Source organism: Mytilus californianus, unplaced genomic scaffold, assembly GCF_021869535.1.
Source record: "Mytilus californianus isolate M0D057914Y unplaced genomic scaffold, xbMytCali1.0.p SCAF_1, whole genome shotgun sequence".
Classification (NCBI taxonomy): Eukaryota; Metazoa; Mollusca; class Bivalvia; order Mytilida; family Mytilidae; genus Mytilus; species Mytilus californianus.
In genome coordinates, this window is record NW_026262581.1 from 131,061,264 (window position 1) to 131,081,638 (window position 20,375).

Here is a 20,375-nt window from a genome sequence, read left to right on the forward strand (position 1 = left end):
TGCTCAAAAACTAATGTTTCCAAGTCCAAAATCCTTAATTTAATTTCATACACTTGTACACTTCCAATGTGTGGGCAAATATACCATGCAAATTTTGACTTGGATGGAGAGTTGTCTCATTGGCACTCATACCACATCTTCTTATATCTATATTCAAGAAATTATATAGAGTTTGAAAACTGAACTGAAGGCGGATATGAAAACATAATATGGATATCCTCTGTTGGTTCTGTCTGAACAATCCCCGCCTATCCGTCACATTGTCTGAACAATCCCCGCCTATTCGTCACATGATAAGCCAGCGACTCTTTTCACAAAAAATCATACGATAAGTTATAATGAAATGTGTATGACTGACGAGTATTTTTACTCTTAAGATTTTTTGTGAAAAGAGCCGCAGGTTTGCAACTAAAAAAAAATGAAAGAAATTAGATAAATAAACAAAAAAAAGATGAAAGCCAATGAACGTTGAAACATTTATCATTTATGTAGATAATATAAACGAAATACAGAGATGTCGACATTTAACCTTAGCAGAAATAAAATGTCTTTGTACAATCATTAGCTTCAGTAAAGTTTTAATACCCTGCTCCATAAATTGTTCCCCGTCTTGTTCTTCGGAAAAACAATGGTGCTCTAGTTTCTCTCCGTCCCCTTTTCACTGGTCCGTACATTAAAAACAGGAAGTAGTCTGCTATGTTAAGGTTGATTATAAAATATATTAGGAACAGACCAAGAAGGTATGGCCAGAAATAAATTGGTTTAAGTTCCACGAATATCGGACGTAGCAATTTACACATTGTAGCCTTGACTTCTAACATACTAATGTGGATTAAACTGGAAGCACATAAACACTTTTTTAGCATGTCAGTGGTTCTCTTTCCGGTGACTTGCAATTCAATTCCCTTTGATTTCCTCTTCTTTACCCTTCGTCGCATCTTTCTTGCGCACTGATATCTTTTCTTGAATAATTTCACTTCAGTTTATCGTGTAGCTGTAACTCCATCGTTGTTAGTGCCGTTTATGACGTCGCCTAACACAATTGACGTTTAAAGAAACACTTGGCGTGATCAGAACCACTATTGCGCCCGTGAAACGTAATCAATGTCACTATAATGTCGTTTTGTTACTCCACTGTCCGATGTTAGGGGAAGGACATGTGGCGTTGTTTGTCTTTGTCGCAGATCGGAAGCCTGTACTTCAGTGGTTGTCGTTGGTTGCTGATTACCATAATTGTTTTTTTGTTTCTTGTTGTAGTATAAATCAGGCCGTTAGTTTTCTCTTTTGAATGGTCCAACGGTTTGTCATGTCGGAACCTTTTAAAACGTACTATACGATACGGCTTTGGTTCATTGTTAAAGGTCATTTGCCATTTGTTCACAAAACGCTCTTTTGTCTATAATGGATATACGTTTCATTGGCAATCATACCACATCTACTTATTTTTATATTGGTTTATATAAAAATAATCGAAGTCAAACTTGGATTGATTTTCAAGAGAGGGACGGGAGTTATGATTTGTGTTTTTTCTGATATTGATGAGGTTTTGTGTACTAGTATATTCTTAGAGGTAATGTGTTAATATGATCATAATAATAACATTTTAAGTTCTTGTTTTTACCAAGGAATTTACAATAAATAGTACAAAAAGAATAAACTGTATGCATGTAAAATTTTCCCATTTCAAATCTGACTTTCCCAATTCAAAGAAATAAGACTCGGACGTGTTTCTAGCTCATTTTTGTGTCAGGCATTATACTACGTTCACAATCACTTGTTTAGCTTCCCATGTCAAAATGCTGCTATCGTATCATAAAAATGAGTATTAACAAAAATACCGATCTCCAAGGTAAGTTCAACAAGAGGCTCACAAGAGCCCGAATCTCTCACCTGGTAAATACATGCCATTTTGATATATTTTTTTCTTTATTACAACTAGTTATGCTTACTTATATGTAGATCTTATGTTGTGGCATTTGTGTACGTCTTGTACTGATGATCCTTTTCACTGGTTACAGCTATATCTATCTAATAACAGCTTTTGAAATACGAATAACTACTGTAATAATTTGGCCATGTTGAATTTCTTGCAGATCTTATTTTGCCGATTATTTTTCGCTTTATTTAAGTTTCTCTCTTATTCCAAATCTAAAATTTTGACAAAAATACAAAATAAGGATACAAATCATCATTCAGGGGAAATAACTTTTATAAGGAGTCAGTTAATTTGTTGACACGATGACTGATTGTATATTGTGCTGACTATGTTTGCTATATACTGTTGCTCTCTGTCTTTGTCTTAGCAACAAATCTACAAATGGGTATAAATTGTCAATAAGGGGCAATAACTCCTAAAAGGAGTCAGTCGACAATTTTGACCATGTTGACTTTTTTGTAGATTTGATTGTGCTTAACATCTTTGCTAATTAACCCATTTTACCTCATGTCAGATTTGCTCTAACTTCTTTATTTTTTGAGATATAAGCCAAAAACTTGGAAATTAAAGAAAAAAGACATTTCAGGGACATTCTGAAAATTCTGCAGGAGATACCCTTGAACTGTGGATAATTTTACCTATTTCAGATTTCTAATTGGGATCGTTTGAAATGGGCTAAAGAGAATGTCCTTACCGTGATCGCCTATTTATACATAGTACTCGTGTTATAATTGAGGAGGAAGTATGTAATCACCAGTATTTTCCTAGTTAAACGTTGGTTATATGTAATATATAATCGGATAGATCAAAGGCAAAGCTAGCTGAAAAAAGCCTTGTCTGATCAATACTAATTTTAATACCTTTAACAAATGAAAAAAATAGCTGTGGGTAATAATAATAATCTTAATTGTCTTAATTAAAAGCATATGAAGGACAGCTTGTGACAATCAAAATACAAATTACATAAAACATATATACAGCAATTTTAACATTTTTTTAACAATCATTAAATCAAATGTTCCTTGTCCTGAGTTCCATAGACCTGTTTTAAAAAGTAATATAGACTTTGAACCTGTTGAAAAATTGCTGGATTCGATATTATATATTGCAGCTTTATTTGTAAGTGAAATTAGAATAAAGAGTTGGGCCATGAGTGCATGATACGTCCGTCGCCCTTTAAGCTCGTTTATATGCTGTAAATGAATGTGTATGATCAACTAGAAATACTATGAGCACTGCTCAAATAGATCCCCCTCCCCCTCCCCCTCCCCCTCCCCCTCCCCCTCCCCCTCCCCCCCCCAAAAAAAATAAAAATAAAAACCGACATGCACACACAGTGGTATCTATTGACACAAAACACGGATAATAATTTTGCACTATTAAGGCTATCTCAAGTTTAACTAAGTTTGTGGCCTTAATTTTTCATCTTTACATTTCTATCTTGTTGACAATACACCTTCCGGTGACAATGTAACCCAAGTATATTCAATATCAATCAAGGCATATACATGATTTTGCAACGAATAAAGTTCCATAACTCCCAAATGTCATATCAGAAATTTATAAAAAAAAAAAGAAAAAAAAAGGAGCTTATTTCAATAGATATCAATAAGTCACCAAAGTTTCATTTAAACTGCCTAAAGCGTTTATGAAAACTGCGAAAAGAGTTTTTGAGTTATTGTCCGAAAACTGGAAAATCACCCTTTTTTATGAAAAAAGTCCCAATACTCCAAAACGTAACATCAGAAATTTTAAAAAATCGAAAGGGAACTTATGTCAGTATATATAAACAATTCATTAATGTTTCATGGAAATTGTCCAAATTTTTATTTATAGTCAGAAAACTGGAAAATCCACCATTTTTTATGAATAAAATCCCATATAGGCCTAACTCGGAAACGTAAAATCTAATATTTATAAAAATCGAAAGGACCTTACACCAACAGATATAAACAATTCACCAAATTTTCATGAAAATTGATAAAAGCGTTTTTGAGTTATTGTCCGAAGTGTTGACGACGGACGGACGGACAACTGTATGTCATAATACTGTACCTTTAAAGACGGGTAGTATTTTAAGCCTTGAAACAATTTCAGATACATAATTGATTCTTACGTATTCATTTATTTCGCAATGGAAGCAGAAATGAAATTCATCATCTAATCATTACTAGAGCAACAATTACATAGTCTAAGATTTCGAAGTACTTTTTTTTTATATATACCAAATTCAAGTTCCAATTATGATCACATATTCTAAATTTCGTTATAAGTTTACGAAATTCAGATTTTGAATGTGATAAGTAAAACACTCTTCCTGTATCTATTTTGAGTTCCTTGTAGAGAAAAAGGTTTTCAATATTATTTTTACAAAGGTTTTCATAATGGTTAGACATCCCTACCTTAATTACTTGTTTTAGAGATACGACTTCCTTTATAGTTTTGCATAAAGACAACTTATTGGAATCCTCCGTCTCTTTAGGGAAAATATCTTTGACATATATATACTGTGAATATATATTGTGCGCATCTAACATCTTACATCATTCAAATGATTCCTTTAATAGGGGATTGATATCTTTAGTATGTAGTCTTGCCAAATATCATAAAAACTGGACCCTAATATAGGTTTCTATTGTTAAATTCAAAATAATAAATAATCAAATTATACAAGCGTTTGTTCGAACAGTATGCTTAGAAAGTGTGGGGTTGTGTATAGCTGCAGTTTACATAGAAATGTGAATGGCGCACAATTTGTAAAATGGAAAGGTTTTTTTTACCAGTTATTCCGCAATATTTGTCAAAATGGAGCAGTAAACTAATGTTTTCATTCAGAGTTTGTGATGGATTTTTTTACGCAATAAAATGCAGTCAAACCCCGACAAATTCCAAGTGTTTAAAGAAAACTCTGGACAGAAACCCTCTATCCAAATCTGGATGATAATCATATGATACAACACGCAAAAATCACTGTTAAACGTCTTGGTATTGACACTGCAAGTTACCAATTAAATTTTTGATGATCTAGTCTAGAAATATATTCTCAAAACACGTAATTTGGGGCAATTCTTATTTGTTGTCAAAATGCTTGCAATTTTTTTGTGACGACAAAGGAGAGAAACAAAGTGCACTTCTATTGTTCATAAAAACACCTATCTACAGAACTGCCCTATCTTCATGGGAGAAGAATGAACACTACAACTTTAAACCTTCTAGAATAGTGAATAATATACCCGGTACCTTTAACTCAAAATATCCGTTCAGGTAAAACAATATCACCGACATGTATACAGTTCTAAACGGCACGATTAAAAATCATTTACATTGTGTCGCTGTACTTTACGGTACCCATCTTCCTGTCCATTTCATGGTCTCTCATGGGCGGAAACAATGTTTGCATGTAATTGTTTTTATGCAGAACAGAACTCGGGTGTTTTTGCTTACATAAGTTTTTTCATCACCTCATGATGTTTCAAGAATTTTAATTGCAATATAATCCTACTATAAAAATCCTTGCCGGGTTCGAAAAGATTTATTGACATGTTTTGGTCTTACTATTTAAGAGTATTAGAACTTTAAAGGGATTTTAATTCATGTATGCTATGTAAACTCTATATAATTATCTAGCTTCATTCTTTTAAGTTATGTTTCACAGTTCTTTAAAAAAAATGCCATCTGCTATTGGGTTTAAATGTTTGACAAATATGTGTGCACAGTCTGAGTCCAGCTTCTATATGGAGAAATAAACTGCTAATGAGACAAGCGACACTTGCCTCAGGCTTGTGTTAATGTACACTAACACAGTTATCCATACAATTTGTTTTGTATATGGCTTTCACATTCTGTTAAATCTCTTCCAAACTTATTGTCTCGCCTGCGACGAAAGTCGCAGAATGTGAGACATAAGGATTGCAATCCAGCGGCGTAAACTTTTTGTTTAAAGCTTTGTATTTCAGACCTTGATGCTTCATACCTTGCATATAAATACTAATGTTTAGAAGTTTAAGTATGTCATGTGTCCATTGTCCTTGACCTCATTTTCATGGTTCAGCGTCTACTTGATGTGTTAATGTTAATTTCTCACTTAACATGATAACTATATTTGGGATATGGGTTCCTTGGAAGGGTCTACATGTCCGTCAGACAAGGTTCACCTGACCTCGACCTCATTGCATGAATCAGTGATCAAGGTTAAGTTTACGTGGTCAAGTCCATATCTCAGATACTAGAAGTAATAGGCCATCTATATTTGATGTATTGAATGACTGCAACGTGTTTACATGTCCGACTGCACGTTTTACTGACCTTGACCTCATTTTCATGGTTCATTAGTCAATGTTGATTTTGCTTGATTTGGTCTAATTGTAAAATACTATAAGCAACAGTTCAACAATACTTGGTGTATAGAATGATTGTAACGTGTATATGCCCGTCTGGCAGGATTCATCTAACCTTGACTTCACTTTCATGATTCATTGGTCAATGTTCAGTTTTCGTGGTTTTGCTTGTCTATCCAGTACTGTAAGCGATAGGTCAACTATATGTGGTGTATGGAAGGATTGTAAGGTGTACATGTCTGTCTGGTAGTGTTTATGTGACCTTGACCTCATTTTCATAATTCATTAGTCAATGTAAAGTTTTCATGGTTATGTTTGTTTTTCAGATGCTGTAAGCAATAGGTCAACTATATTGATGAATGGAATGTTAGCATGGTGTACATATTGTCTGGCATGGTTTATCTGACCTTGACCTCATTTTCATGGTTTATTGGTCAATGTTCAATTTTCGTTATAAGGTCTGTTTCTCGGATACCATAAGCAATAGGTTAAATATGTTTGGTGTATGTATGATTGTAAGGTGTACATGTCTGTCTGGCAGGGTTCATCTGACCTTGACCTCATTTACATTGATCATTAAAAATATTAATTTTATTTGAAACTTATAGTAAAATCTTCATTTTACACACTTTCAACATAAATTCAATCATTAAAGTAAAGCAGGCGAGACAATTCAGCGTTTGCACTCTTGTGTTGTAAATGTTTGCACTCTGTCCATTTTCCTCATGTAAGAGAAAGAGAATGGTTTACCCATTTTTTTTTATTGTGTACGAGAAAGGGAGCTGTTTACCCATTTTGTTCATTGAATAGAGAAAGGTACTTGTTTTGTCCATTTTTCCATATTTTGGCTGGGTATAGAAATGAAGCAGTATGTAGAAACAGGAAGGTGAATATGAAGAGAATAAATAATAGGTAGCCCTTGGTTCCTGGAGATTTAACCATCAGTTGGCCAATTTTTGTGAAATTTCCAAAAAATAAAGGACTTTCCCATGGTAAAATAAAAAAATAAGCCAACCCATGGAAGCTTAAGATCTCAAATTTGTGCAAGCAAATTTTTTGTTCTTTCTTAGCTAGATTAGAATCATTGCTTCTGTGACATTGTGGCAACCTAGCCTGCACTGTGCCCTCTGCCTTAGACCACAAGACTAACTAAACATCTGGTCTCTGGTAGAGAGTTGTCTCATTGGAAATTATACCACATATTCTTATCATTATATAAATAAAGTACAGTTTTCGTTACTAAATTTCATATGAAGTAAATGTTATCAGAAAGTCATAGAGTTATCACATATTTAGACATACATATTTCTATTGGAGCAGCTGTTTTGGAAGTAAAATCAAGCAACAACACCATGGCTTTACTACATTTTGGTGTGTACTTTTTAACAATTCTACAAGGACTATTAACTGGTCATTATGTAACTTGAGTATAACATACTGATAAAATCAGAAGTATGAAGATAACCAGTGTACTATATTAGGGGCAAATCACTGGAGTGCTATGCTTTATCTCAGAATCAAAAGTTTTTATTTCTAAAATGAGGTAACCATTCTTATTAACTAACTCAATGGGTTAAATACAATTAGATGTATATATATATATAATGTAGATTGATTGATTGTTGATAGCTAAATGTCCTATCTATACTATAGAAAATACATTAGTATGTCACTGAAGAAGATAACACAAAGAATATTCAGCAAGTTTTTATTAAAACATATATAAGCAAAAACATTTAGAAAACAAAATTTTGATAATACTAGCTATAAAAAAGACAATATTAACAGACTTAAAAAATTCTATGGTTATACATGTAGAAGCAAATATAACAAAAAAAATAATTCTTTGACCGGCAACTCTAAGGTCTAAATGAAACAAGAAACCAGTTCCGACTGTCCCTGCTTCAAACAACAGTTACATAAAGGACTAACAACAAGAAACCAGTTCTGACTGTCCCTGCTTCAAACAGTTACATAAAGGACTAACAACAAGAAACCAGTTCTGACTGTCCCTGCTTCAAACAGTTACATACAGGACTAACAACAAGAAACCAGTTCTGACTGTCCCTGTTTCAAACAAGTTACATAAAGGACTAACAACATCTATGTTTAGGTAAAACCATACACTAAAAATATTTCACTGAAGTTCTGACTTATTTTGTATTATATACTTTACTGAATAAACATCTAAAACAGCCTTGTTTGCTATTAAATAGTATGTGAAATAAAATATAGTTGACAAATACTTATTGCTACCTATACATAGTCACGAGTGTTCAATGGAATCTGCATGGATAGATATTACATTATATAACAAATGTTTTCACATTTCAATTGTAAACTATGTTTTAAATAAACCAGTATACATCACTCATTTTCCTCTGATATAAATATTTATTAATGGAAAATTTCAAGTATTTAATCCTACAACTGTTATGTCCAGTACTTTTCCAATTTAACAGGTAGTATCCAGTTTACTCAGTAATGATTAAATCCTCATTGAATGGTCTGCTGAACCTTTGAATCAGTCAACATTCTATTATATTTAACTGTGTATCACAATTGTAATTGTTATGTCTCTGTTTCTTTGTTACTGTTAAGTTTTATTAATATGATATAACAATACTTTCTAGCATTAATCTATCAGATTTTCCAGAATATTTAAGTAAGCACAAAATCCTAACTACAATTAATAGTGAATATCTGTTTTCATGGTTTGAAAAAGGTGACGTAATGAAAGCTTAATAAATCTTGATATCTGCATGACAATAGTAAGAAAAAAAAAGTAAGGATCCAACAATTATACATCTGGCCATCTACTATACTATAGAAGTCGGATTTTTTATGTTATCGAAACATCCAATGTTATACATAAACTAACTCATACTCTAGCTAAAATTTGTTTTTTTTTTCCTTCAATTTTTTTAACTTTGAACTTCAACACATCAGGGTTATTCTATATTCATAGTTATATACAGCAAAGACAATCAGGAATTTTATCTCAATTTATCTGAGCTTAGAAACAACTGAGTTTGACACAACTAGGTTCCACTGTATATGGTTTAAGGGTAGGGATTTAGAAAGTTTGTAATAAATTCAACAATCAATGATAAAAAGGGAGAGGGCACGACCCCTAGATTGATTGATTGTTGGTTGCTTAATGTCCAGTGCATGACCCCTAGAGAAAAGATCTATGGTGTAATATGAAGGTATTGTTATGACATTAAGAATATATACAGTTACGGATATGAACAATTTTCAAGATATTTAACAATCAATGATATGCATGGGGTAGGGTATGTACCACAGGAACAAAACCTATAGTAAACTAGAAAGTGTCTTATCAAGGCAATTAAAAACTATATATGATTAAGGGGTGGGGATCTGAACCATTTTATACCCCACCTAGGGAATTATGTTTTTCGGTCTATGCATCTGTTCATTTGTCCGTTTGTCAGTCCATCCTTCTGTCCGTCCGTTCGTCCCGCTTCAGGTTAAAGTTTTTGGTCAAGGTAGTTTTTGATGAAGTTGAAGTCCAATCAACCTGAAACTTAGTACACAGCTTCATGCCAAATTTTATAAGCAAGTGTCAAAGATAAATAAAATTATGTCCTTTACAAGACTGGATAAGAACCAGGAGAAACACCACTAAAACATTTCTCAATTTGTTGATGGGGGTGGGGTGGGAAGTATCAATTATTTATCATATCGTTTCTGTTTAAATGAATTTTAAGATACAAGACAGCACATTTTTAGACAAGAAGTACTTCCACATTTTAATATGCCTTGATTTAAAGAAGCTTAATCTTGATCAATGGTTTATATCATGGTCAGTTCAATATGTAAGTAGACTAAACCATGCACTGTATCATAATTACTTGTGTTTAGAATAATGGATTGTCTATGAAATCTTTAATCTCAAGCTCTAATTTAGAACATGTTACTATTTAGTTGTAAGTATTTTAGCAGTATTACTTATATAATACTTTCAGATAAACAGTAACATGTTCTAAATTACAGCTTGAGATTTAAAATTTCACAGACAATCCCTAAGAAGGTTATTGATTTTGAAATGCTGCTAATTATTAAAATATTAAAGTATGTATAAAAATAAAACATCTGTTTGATTATAGGTTTAAAAAACAGGACAACTTAACATGTCAAATATTAACGCGTGACTGATTATCTAAAAACCACTATGATATAGGACTTTTTGAAAACTTTCCTTTGTCCTAAATATTGACATTAAAATAAAACAAGCTAATAGAAGGAGACAAAAGAACTATTTTATTATTATGAAAACATTTTAACTTGCTTTATATTCATTCTTATAGAAAAACAACTTTCATTCATGTTTAGGTTTCAGTATGTTATGTCTATAAACTAGTTCAAAGATAAAATTAGTGGAATCTATATCCACTACTTTATTGTATACAATTTTATATTTGTTTAGTCTATGTATCCATATGAATATTTTAAACACTAAATAAATAATTATTTCTGCTTTTAAGAATATATTCATAAAGTTATAAAAATTAATATCATATACAATTACATTCCTTGGAGTTAGAAATGTCAACAATTTATACCATGACTTACCAAAATATACTCATGTGTGTGTAGTGCAAAAATAAATTAATTTAATGTAGTTTCAAAACGAGTTTTAAAAACAAATTTCCTATTTTTATAATCCCTGAGTTATTTTGAATATTTAAATAAAAATACATAAGCATAAATATTCAACCTTGATGCAGATCTTCAAAAAATAGGTCAGCCACTGTCCCATTCATTAAATCATATCATTGAAGTTAATCTTTTGGCTATATTCTCAAGAAAAGGTAAAAATTCATTTTAAACACAGTTTCTAAGTCCAAGGGAGGTAATTTGATCAAAAGTTTGTCAATAGAATAAAACTGGAAATAACTCTGTACCAATTCATATACCAAATAATAGCTAAGTAAGATAAGGGTTAAAAAGCATAAAAAAACATGTAAATTTTATAAAATTGTCTCTGTCTAATGACCAATGGTAGGTAAACTTGAACAAACCTTAAGGTTCATGTGGACCCTTTGGCTTAAAAGGCTGCGTTTTCACCTCAAAATTTACTCTGAGTACAGACAACCCTGTGCATCTGAAAAAGTTTTAAGGCATAGCATGCCCTAGATAAATAAAATTCAAATGCATTGTATGTTTTAGAAAATTTTAAATTTAACTGGATTTTGCAGTGCACTTTTTTCGTCCCTGCATAAGGTGATAAAATTAACAAACAGTTAAATTTCACTTGATATGGTCCACACAGGTACACAGTTTAAATCACCAATTATTGTCAGGTATCTATTGTCCATGTCAATCAATACAGTTCACTTCAATTATTACCTGTGGGGAAGTTCTCAAAACCTCTTTACCAACTTAGTTTATTTTGGCACTTTCTTGAGGAATGAAAAAAGTGCACTGCAAAATCCTGTTAAGTTTTTAATTTTCTAAAACATAAAACATATTTGAATTTTATTTATCTAAGGCATGCTATGCCTTAAAAAATTTCCAGATACACAGGTTTGGGTGTACTCATGAGTAAATGTTGAGGTGAAAATGCAGCTATTTTAGCCAAAGGGTCCGCATGAACCTTAACCTACATTATAATATACTAGAAGTCAGCTAAATATTATTAGTGATGGAAATAGAAAACTATTATTTTGCCTATTTTATTCCTTTATTCTATCTATAAAAATGTAAAAATATTGTTTTGTTATTGGCATAAATGCATGCTATTTTGGAACTATTAACCTTTTCATCATTGGATATTATTCTAAAACTATACTCACTAAATGTGATTTCGGGTCAACTTTTATTTAAGACGATGACACATTGACAATGCAAGGTGAATGATAACAGTCTTACTTTACATTTCACATTAAAAACTAAAATAGCCTTCACATTTTTTATTATTCTTTACAAAAATCATTCAATCATATAAGTAAACTGATTCAATTAATCACCAACAACAATATAAGATTGGAGTAACATGATAAGCACAACCATACATAGGTAAATAACATAGAAAATATTATCACAACCATAAACAGTAAAGCTACAATATCCTGCTGCATAAACATCTTAAATCAAAATACACTTAACACTTAATTTAACTTATTATGGCATATTTATGTCAGTGGCAGATATTTCACACATATTAAGACCAATCTCCCAATAGAGGTAGCAGTTCATGGTGTATATACTGTCTTTTTCTCTCAAATTGAAATAAAGTTCTCAAGTTGTTGTGGCTGACCAGTTTGATAGTTCCGGTAACTACAGTAGTTAAGTGGAAAGGACCGTTTTGGGAATCCAGTAAAATATATTTATCAGGAAAACACAGCTTCAAATATGAAGAACATGTTTGTTCTAACTACATAAACAGTGAAAAAATATCATAAAAATTAATATATATCACAACCAAATACTGTAAAAGCAAGTTCTCACAACCATCCAAAGGCAAGCTGCTTTATACTGGAATGTTTCACAAAATCTTATACATTTAATGTCTACATTTAAAATTTATGCAAATAAAATCTGCACTCAGACAGCTAGATGCTTAATTATAAACTTATGGGTTCTTCAAAGGGGTATAAGACCTAATGGTAAAAAAAAATTTTACAAATCAAATTGAGTACAAGTACATTTTTAAATCAGAGAGAGTATGCATGCTCAATTTAACTATTCTGGGTAAATAAACATACATCCCAATGAATTTGTGTAGGAAGATCTCCAGGTCTCTACTCATTCAATGTTTTAAATGTTCAGTGCAAAATAATAAAATACTGGTCTCTGTTGTTTGTTTCTAAAAGGGTTTATCTTTTAACATTTTCTTTTTTTTTATGGTGATGAGTTTTATGAGTGAAGGAAGCAGCAGTGCATCAAGGGTAAACAGTTGATGTTTGTCATAGATCCGTCATACATCACTAGATTTAGTGCACTTTTCAATTTTTTTAGATGACTCAACTGAGTGTAGAACCCCTTTTGTAGTTGTATAGACTTAAATAATGTTCAGATCTACATAAACCAATATAAATCAAAGTTCTATTGAGCTTACTGACATATCATTTACAATAAAAGCAGAGATCCAGTCAGTATAAGCAAATTCCTAAGTGCTGCTTACAGGACAAAAAGTATTCTAAAGTATTTAATAACTAATGTACTGCAAGTTTAAATACTGCAAAAGCAAATTTTCACAATCATACAAAGGAAAGCTGCATTACACTGGAATATTGAAACACCTCTCTTTTATACTTACGAGTTTAAATACTGTGTAAAGATAGCAGAGACATTTATATTTTTAGTGAATTCAAATTTTGCATGGGCCGCTGAATGTAATGAAGTAATGTAAAGTTACTTCAATATGTATGTCCTTCAACTTTACTTGTATAATTCTTTAATTGAATGCACTGATAAATTTCTGGTGATCCAGACATTGAAAGCCAATGAACCGGATCAAGAAATCCACATGTTTATAGTTTTAATTACGGGTAGTTGCATATATTGAACAAATTACATTCACATTAAAATCATATATAACATTTATGAGGTAATGCTTTTAAAGCATATTTCCTTATTATGCACTTCATATGTTAAACAAGACTGGTCTTGCCTGCGTTGCAGGAAAACTGTATAATGGCCCCAACACTGTACTTCATTCTAATGATGTACCCTACAAAATGGTTGAAAAATAGTCATATCTTTCAATTTCTGACTCTGTATTTAAATGGAATTATACAGTTCAACTGAATTAATTTGGAAGATTATTGAAATTGAGCAACTGCCTTCTTCCTAAAATATAAAAATAGTTAAAACAATAGACACTAATTCTGTCTGATTTATAAATAAAAAAAACGTGGCAGGTGTTAGGGTGATAAATGTGAAATCTTGTTTAATTTGCTGTAGCATTCCTAAGAGCTGGAAACAGTATCCTGAATTGACAGTTTTTACAAATACTAGTCTCTTCCTTTTAGGTATATGATGACCCTTTTTCCGTGTTTTGGGAGATTTATATAATTTTCGATAGCTAATGAAAGACAACAGGTAGGAATAAGTTTTTACTCACCCCTTATAATGTCATGTCACATAGAAATGTTGGTTTGTATTCTAAGAAAGCTGGTGTAAGAATTTGCATTTAAAACAATTTAACACTCCAACTCTAAAGTCACTGAGTTGTACTCATATAGGTAAGATACTGTATAAAATATTAACTTATGTAAAACAGCGTAACCTATATCAATGGTCATTCTGAAATGAATAAACTCTCAGATTTAACATACAGAATCAATAACTACATCTAAGTCAAGCCTTTTTTGCAGATAGACAAAACATTTATTTAAACACAGCATATTGACATTTTAAATCAGATTTCAGTCTCAAGGGCTATAACTTTTATCAAACAGATGTTTTAAAGCTTCTACTAAATAATTAGGAAGCACACAAAGCCATTGGATTTTAGAGTTTGATTAGAGGGTGAAATATCTCAAATATTAAAAATATATTTACCCTAATTATGTTTATGCATAGTGTGATTAATTTTTAAAGCTTAAAAATCTTAAGTAATATAAATATATAAAAAATCTACTATAAATTACTCTGCCCTATTGCACCAAAACTGTATCCTTAACCCAGTATAAAAAAAGATATTATTATTATTTCAATGAACAATGCTAAGTCTATTTCTAAATATAACAGGTCCTGTATCCTATAATAGAATATTTGTTTATACCTTATCCAGGTCAAAATGTTGGCCAAGAATACTGTAAATTCAGAAATTATTGCGAGGTTTTTATTAATGCGAATAATGCGACTGGGTGAGTATCGCAATAATAAGAACTCGCATTCTGATAACTGAAATATAGACCGGTATGCACTTTTTTCGAAATCGCAATAATAAAACTCGCATTTTTGTCCATTCTTGAAAAATCGCAATAATAAATGCACGCAATAATTTCTGAATTTACAGTATAAATATAAGACAATGATTTATATGTTTCATGCAATCTTTAAAAAAATATGATTAGAAAGTTTACAAGAAGGAAGTTACAATATCGTCTTCCACGAAATTTCAATTCACAGTATTTAATTAAATGTACAGATCTGAAAATTTCTAATTAACCTACATTTTAAACTGTCATAGATAATTACTATAATACAACATAATTTATATTCATACAAAGATCTTGTTATTATGACTAGGTATCAGGCAATGCATATATAATGATTTCAATGTTGACAAGGAACACAGTACACAGTAAATTAAAAGCATACTGTTCATTTGAATCTCTCTTCCAAATTATCCTCACTGCTATGATAGCAACTGACAAGAATGAACATTTCTACCACTTTCTGCTTTGTCTACAAGGTTAAACTGATATTCCTCTGCTAACATCATATCTTTTATACAACCATGAAAACCTGATGTGAACTTATTCAAAGAATTCTGGGACACCTCAGGCATTCCACCTACAAACAAAAAAATTTCATCATTATTATGTCTAATGTCATTGTAGACATACAGGAATAATGGAGTTTTAACAAGGGAACTTCTGAATAGATTGTGTAAGAGATAAGTCACAATTAAAGGACCTCATTAGAGAATTTCTGAATGAACTGTGCAGTGTTCTATGACAAAGTGTGGTGGTCTTATTACTGATGTGCATAAGTTTGAATGATATAAATCCTTTATTTTATTTATAATCACACTACATATGACATTCCTGAAATGTAAGGCCACCTGAACAGATTTTGATGCATGTAGACATCTATGTGTAAACAGTTGATCTGAAATTACTTCTTCTTCTCTGGTATTTCATGGTGAGAGTACGGTTATAATTACTAGCGATTAATGTTAAACTCGCATGTGTGAGGACAATTTCATATAAAAATAAGAAGATGTGGTATGAAGGCCAATGAGACAACTCTTCACCAGAGACCAAATGACATAGAAGTTTGCCGTCCATATTCAACATACAGTACCATAATTTTCTAGTTGCAAGAAAAAAAGATTAATTCATATTATCCCCTACCCTCTTTTACAAAAGCTAAACTTATATGTTGCTTATTATGTGTAATAAGGGCATTTCTGGCCTGACTTTCACAATTCACTGGTCCTTCCCCTGCTTTTGACCTCAAACTCAGAGTTGTCTACCATTGTAAACTAACCTTTACCAGACATCTGATTGTGAAATATTATATAGGCAACTTTAAAACAAGAGTTGTCTGCCTTTATAAACTTACCTATATATAGCCTTTGGTTGGTGTTTAAGATTGTATAACTACCAGGGGAACTACCCTCTACAACCTGAGAATTGTCTACCATTATAAAACTATCTTTTTTATCTCTACAATATAAAATACACAGATAATAACTCCATGCATATATTATGTTGTTTGCATATATATGCCATAGAAATTCAGCATACATTAAAAAATTCAATATTCTGTTTGCCTTTAAATAATAACTGATACATTAGTACTGTGTTTAGATCATAATTGTTTTCTTGTGTTCATAAAGAGCTTTTACAGCTTATATATCTAATTTCAACATTTCTGTTAATAAGAGGAGTAATGGGGTACCTTCAATCAGATAGTAACCCAACAACTAAAACTCTTGAAGGTCTTGCCGGCTTAATTGATTCTGACTGAATCTTCTCTTGAAAGACTTTAAGATTAAGGTCTTAAAGCATGTATAAGACTGTCCAAGGTTAGGGGAGGGTTGAGCCTTCACAAATATGTTTAACTACTTAACCTTCTTTATGTGCTTGTCCCAAGTCAGGAGCCTGTAATATAGACTAGTGGTTTTCATTGTTTGCTATCTACCATATTTGTTTTTAGCATAAAACAGACTATTTTCTATTTTGAATTGTTCCACATGCTGAAGCCTTTTATAGCTTAATAAATGGTATGGGTCTTGCTCATTGTTGAAGGCTGTATGTTGACCAATGGTTTGTTTACATCTCTGTCCTTTTAGTCTCTGGTGGACAGTTGTCTGAATGGCAATCATACCCCATTTCCTGATTTTCATATAACAGAATTTAAACATTATCAGTGATCAGTATATATAAGCTTCAGGTCATGTAAACCTAGAGGCTCTAAAGAGCCTGTGTCGCTCACCTTGGTCTATGTGCAGATTTAACAAAGGACACTCTCCAACATTGTAGACTAGAATAGAATTCATGACAAAAACCTCTGTTTTGTTGATCTTGTATTACTGATCATTTAGTATGTTTAGTTTCTCTCTATCTTCTTTAGTTTTTGCTCAAAATACAAAAGAGAGTTAAAAAGGTGATGATCTTCTAACTAAATCGGCAAAATTGGACTTGTTAGTATATCTTGCCTTGCTGATCATTTTTGTGATTTAAAGTGTCTATTTATCTATAATAATTTAAATCATATACGGCAAAACAGAAAAAAATGGTAAAACTTGTCATTAAAGGGCAATAACTTTAATAAGAAGTCGTCGTACGATTTCCTCCAAATGGTCTCAAGTGTAGATCTTGTCTTGCTGATCATTTTTGCTTATTTAAGTTTCTATCCATCTATTATAATTTTGAAGATATAAGGCAAAAACGCAAAAAAATGTTAAAATCGTCATCAAAGGGCAATAATTCTAATAAGGATTCAACTGATGATTTCGACCATGTTAGACTTATTTGTAGAAATGGTCATGCTGATCATTTTTGCAATTTAAAGTTTCTCACTATCTATCATAGTTTTCGTGATAATTGGCAAAAATGAAAAAAAAAATGATAAAATTTGTCATTTAAGGGCAATAACTTCTATAAGAATTTGTCTGACAGTTTTGACATACATGGACAATTGGTATAGCTCAACATTCTGAACATTTTTGCCCTGTCAGATTTTCTCTACTTATAACCGATTTCAAAATAATAGACAATAACTTGCATTTTACCCCTATGTTCTATTTTTAGCCATGTTGGCCATCTTGGTTTGCAGGCGGGGTCATCAGACACATTTTTTAAACTAGATACCCAATGATGATTGTGGCCAAGTTTGGTTAAATTTGGCCCAGTAGTTTCAGAGAAGAAGATTTTTGTAAAAGTTAACGATGACGACCTTTGAGCAATGTGAGCTAAAAATGGACATATACAACAGTACAATTATACTATACACCTTATATAGTTAAAATATTACTTAAAAGTATCTGAGAGCTGCACCAAAAATCACTAAAAACTTAACATTGACCTATAAACAATGAAAATGAGGTCAAGGTCAAGTAAATCTTCTAAGTAAATACAAGAAGATGTGGTATGAGTGCCAATGAGACAACTCTCCATCCAAGTCACAATTTATAAAAGTAAACCATTATAGGTCAATGTACGGTCTTCAACACGGAGCCTTGGCTCACACCGAACAGCAAGCTTTAAAGGGCCCCCAAAAATAACTAGTGTAATACCATTCAAAAGGGAAAACCAACGGTCTAATCTATATAAAAAACGAGAAACGAGAAACACTTATCAACCATCAACAAACGACAACTACTGAACATCAGATTCCTGACTTAGGACAGGTGCAAACAATTGCAGCGGGTTTAAACGTTTTAATGGTACCAAACCTTCACCCTTATCTGAAACAATAGTGTAACATCACAACATAGAAAGACACACTCTAAAATATCAATTGAAATGGCTTAACTCAATCAAAAGACATATTAACACAAGTGAACATACACTGAACGAATAAATTTGATCTATGATACAATGTAATTACAAAATCAATAAAATAAGGGATGAATGATAAAGTAACAGTATTATTCCACTGTGAAGTGTTAAACAATTTCAGAAAAACAACAATAACATTGATCAAAAATCCGCCATTTACAATAATATTATACACAGGTAAATGAAAATAATTTTGTAGTCAGGTATACAGTATACAGACATACATGTACAACTTAGTATCATTCTATATACCAAATATAGTTGACATTGGTTGAAATATCTGAGAAATGGACCTAAATATAAAAAAAAGTAAACATGTGATGAATGAACCATGAAAATGAGGTCAAGGACAATGGACAAAAGCCAGACAGAAACCTCAGATCATTAGGGATCTGATACATGATATGGAACATCTATCCCGTCTTTCTTCAGAAATATAAAGCTTTTATACACTGTGCTTACGCTGTCGCCACAGGATTAGCATCCTACATCTCAAACATTCTTTGCAGGTCAGACAAAGCCAGATAGACAACTAGAAGTCAATGAATAAATTAGCCAGAAACTACCAAAGATCTGTCATCAACTTATAATGTTTCCTCATTAAGAGTTACTTCTCAATATTTCTAACTCCACATTAACAATCTACTGCTGTTTCTTAAATTTCTCCAATTAAAAACTATAAGGAGTAAATTAAATATATTAAGGATAACTAAAAATGGCAATACTAAAGATATTAAAAAGACATTTTGTTATGTGACAGTTTTGTAAGAAAGATGACTGACTTTACATGTATAACAGTACATTTATAAGCTTATCCCTAGCAGATTAAAAACTGAATACTTTTACACCAAAGCTGACTAGTCACAGATTATCAGCCCTATGGTTTGAATTCTGCAACTGTAATCACAAACAAGATAATAAATAAGCGAATTTTGTTAATTTCCAATGTAAAAAATAATGATTCATATACCCTCCTAGTGTCTAATGTGCACTTAAATGCATAATCAGATTATTGTTTTCTGATAAACTAAAATTCAAATTTCCTCAGATAGAAACAATTTCATTTAATCAACTCATGATTTAAAAGTATATTTAATCAGAGAGACTTGTTTCTTGGAAAGATAGACTTCTCGTAAATCACACTCCAACAATCTGCACTATTAGTAATATCCTGTTTATATATATCATTCTATATAAAGCCACTTCCTAGTAGCAGTGTTTTACCACATGAAGAATTTAATTAAATTTACAAGAGGCTGTCAGAGTGACTGCAATCCGGATTTCCTGCAGAGGTCGAACCCTGAACAGTTGAGCAAGTATGGACACTACATTTAAGCTTAAAACAGCTCTGAATTTGGATTGTGATTGAATATTTGACACAGCATAGGT

The 20,375-nt window shown here is 31.7% G+C and overlaps 1 protein-coding gene across 1 annotated transcript in view; it reads right to left on the bottom strand.

The window, feature by feature from the left end:
- Positions 1-7,967: 7,967 nt before the first annotated feature.
- Positions 7,968-20,375, bottom strand: part of LOC127734190 (pikachurin-like) — a 63,331-nt gene continuing 50,923 nt past the window's right edge. The window contains exons 13-14 of the mRNA XM_052243931.1: positions 16,543-16,646; positions 7,968-15,768 (exon numbers count right to left, since the gene is read on the bottom strand). Of these exons, the coding sequence (XP_052099891.1) occupies positions 15,611-15,768; positions 16,543-16,646 (262 nt within the window). The 3' untranslated portion in view covers positions 7,968-15,610. The remainder of the gene's footprint in view (positions 15,769-16,542; positions 16,647-20,375) is intronic.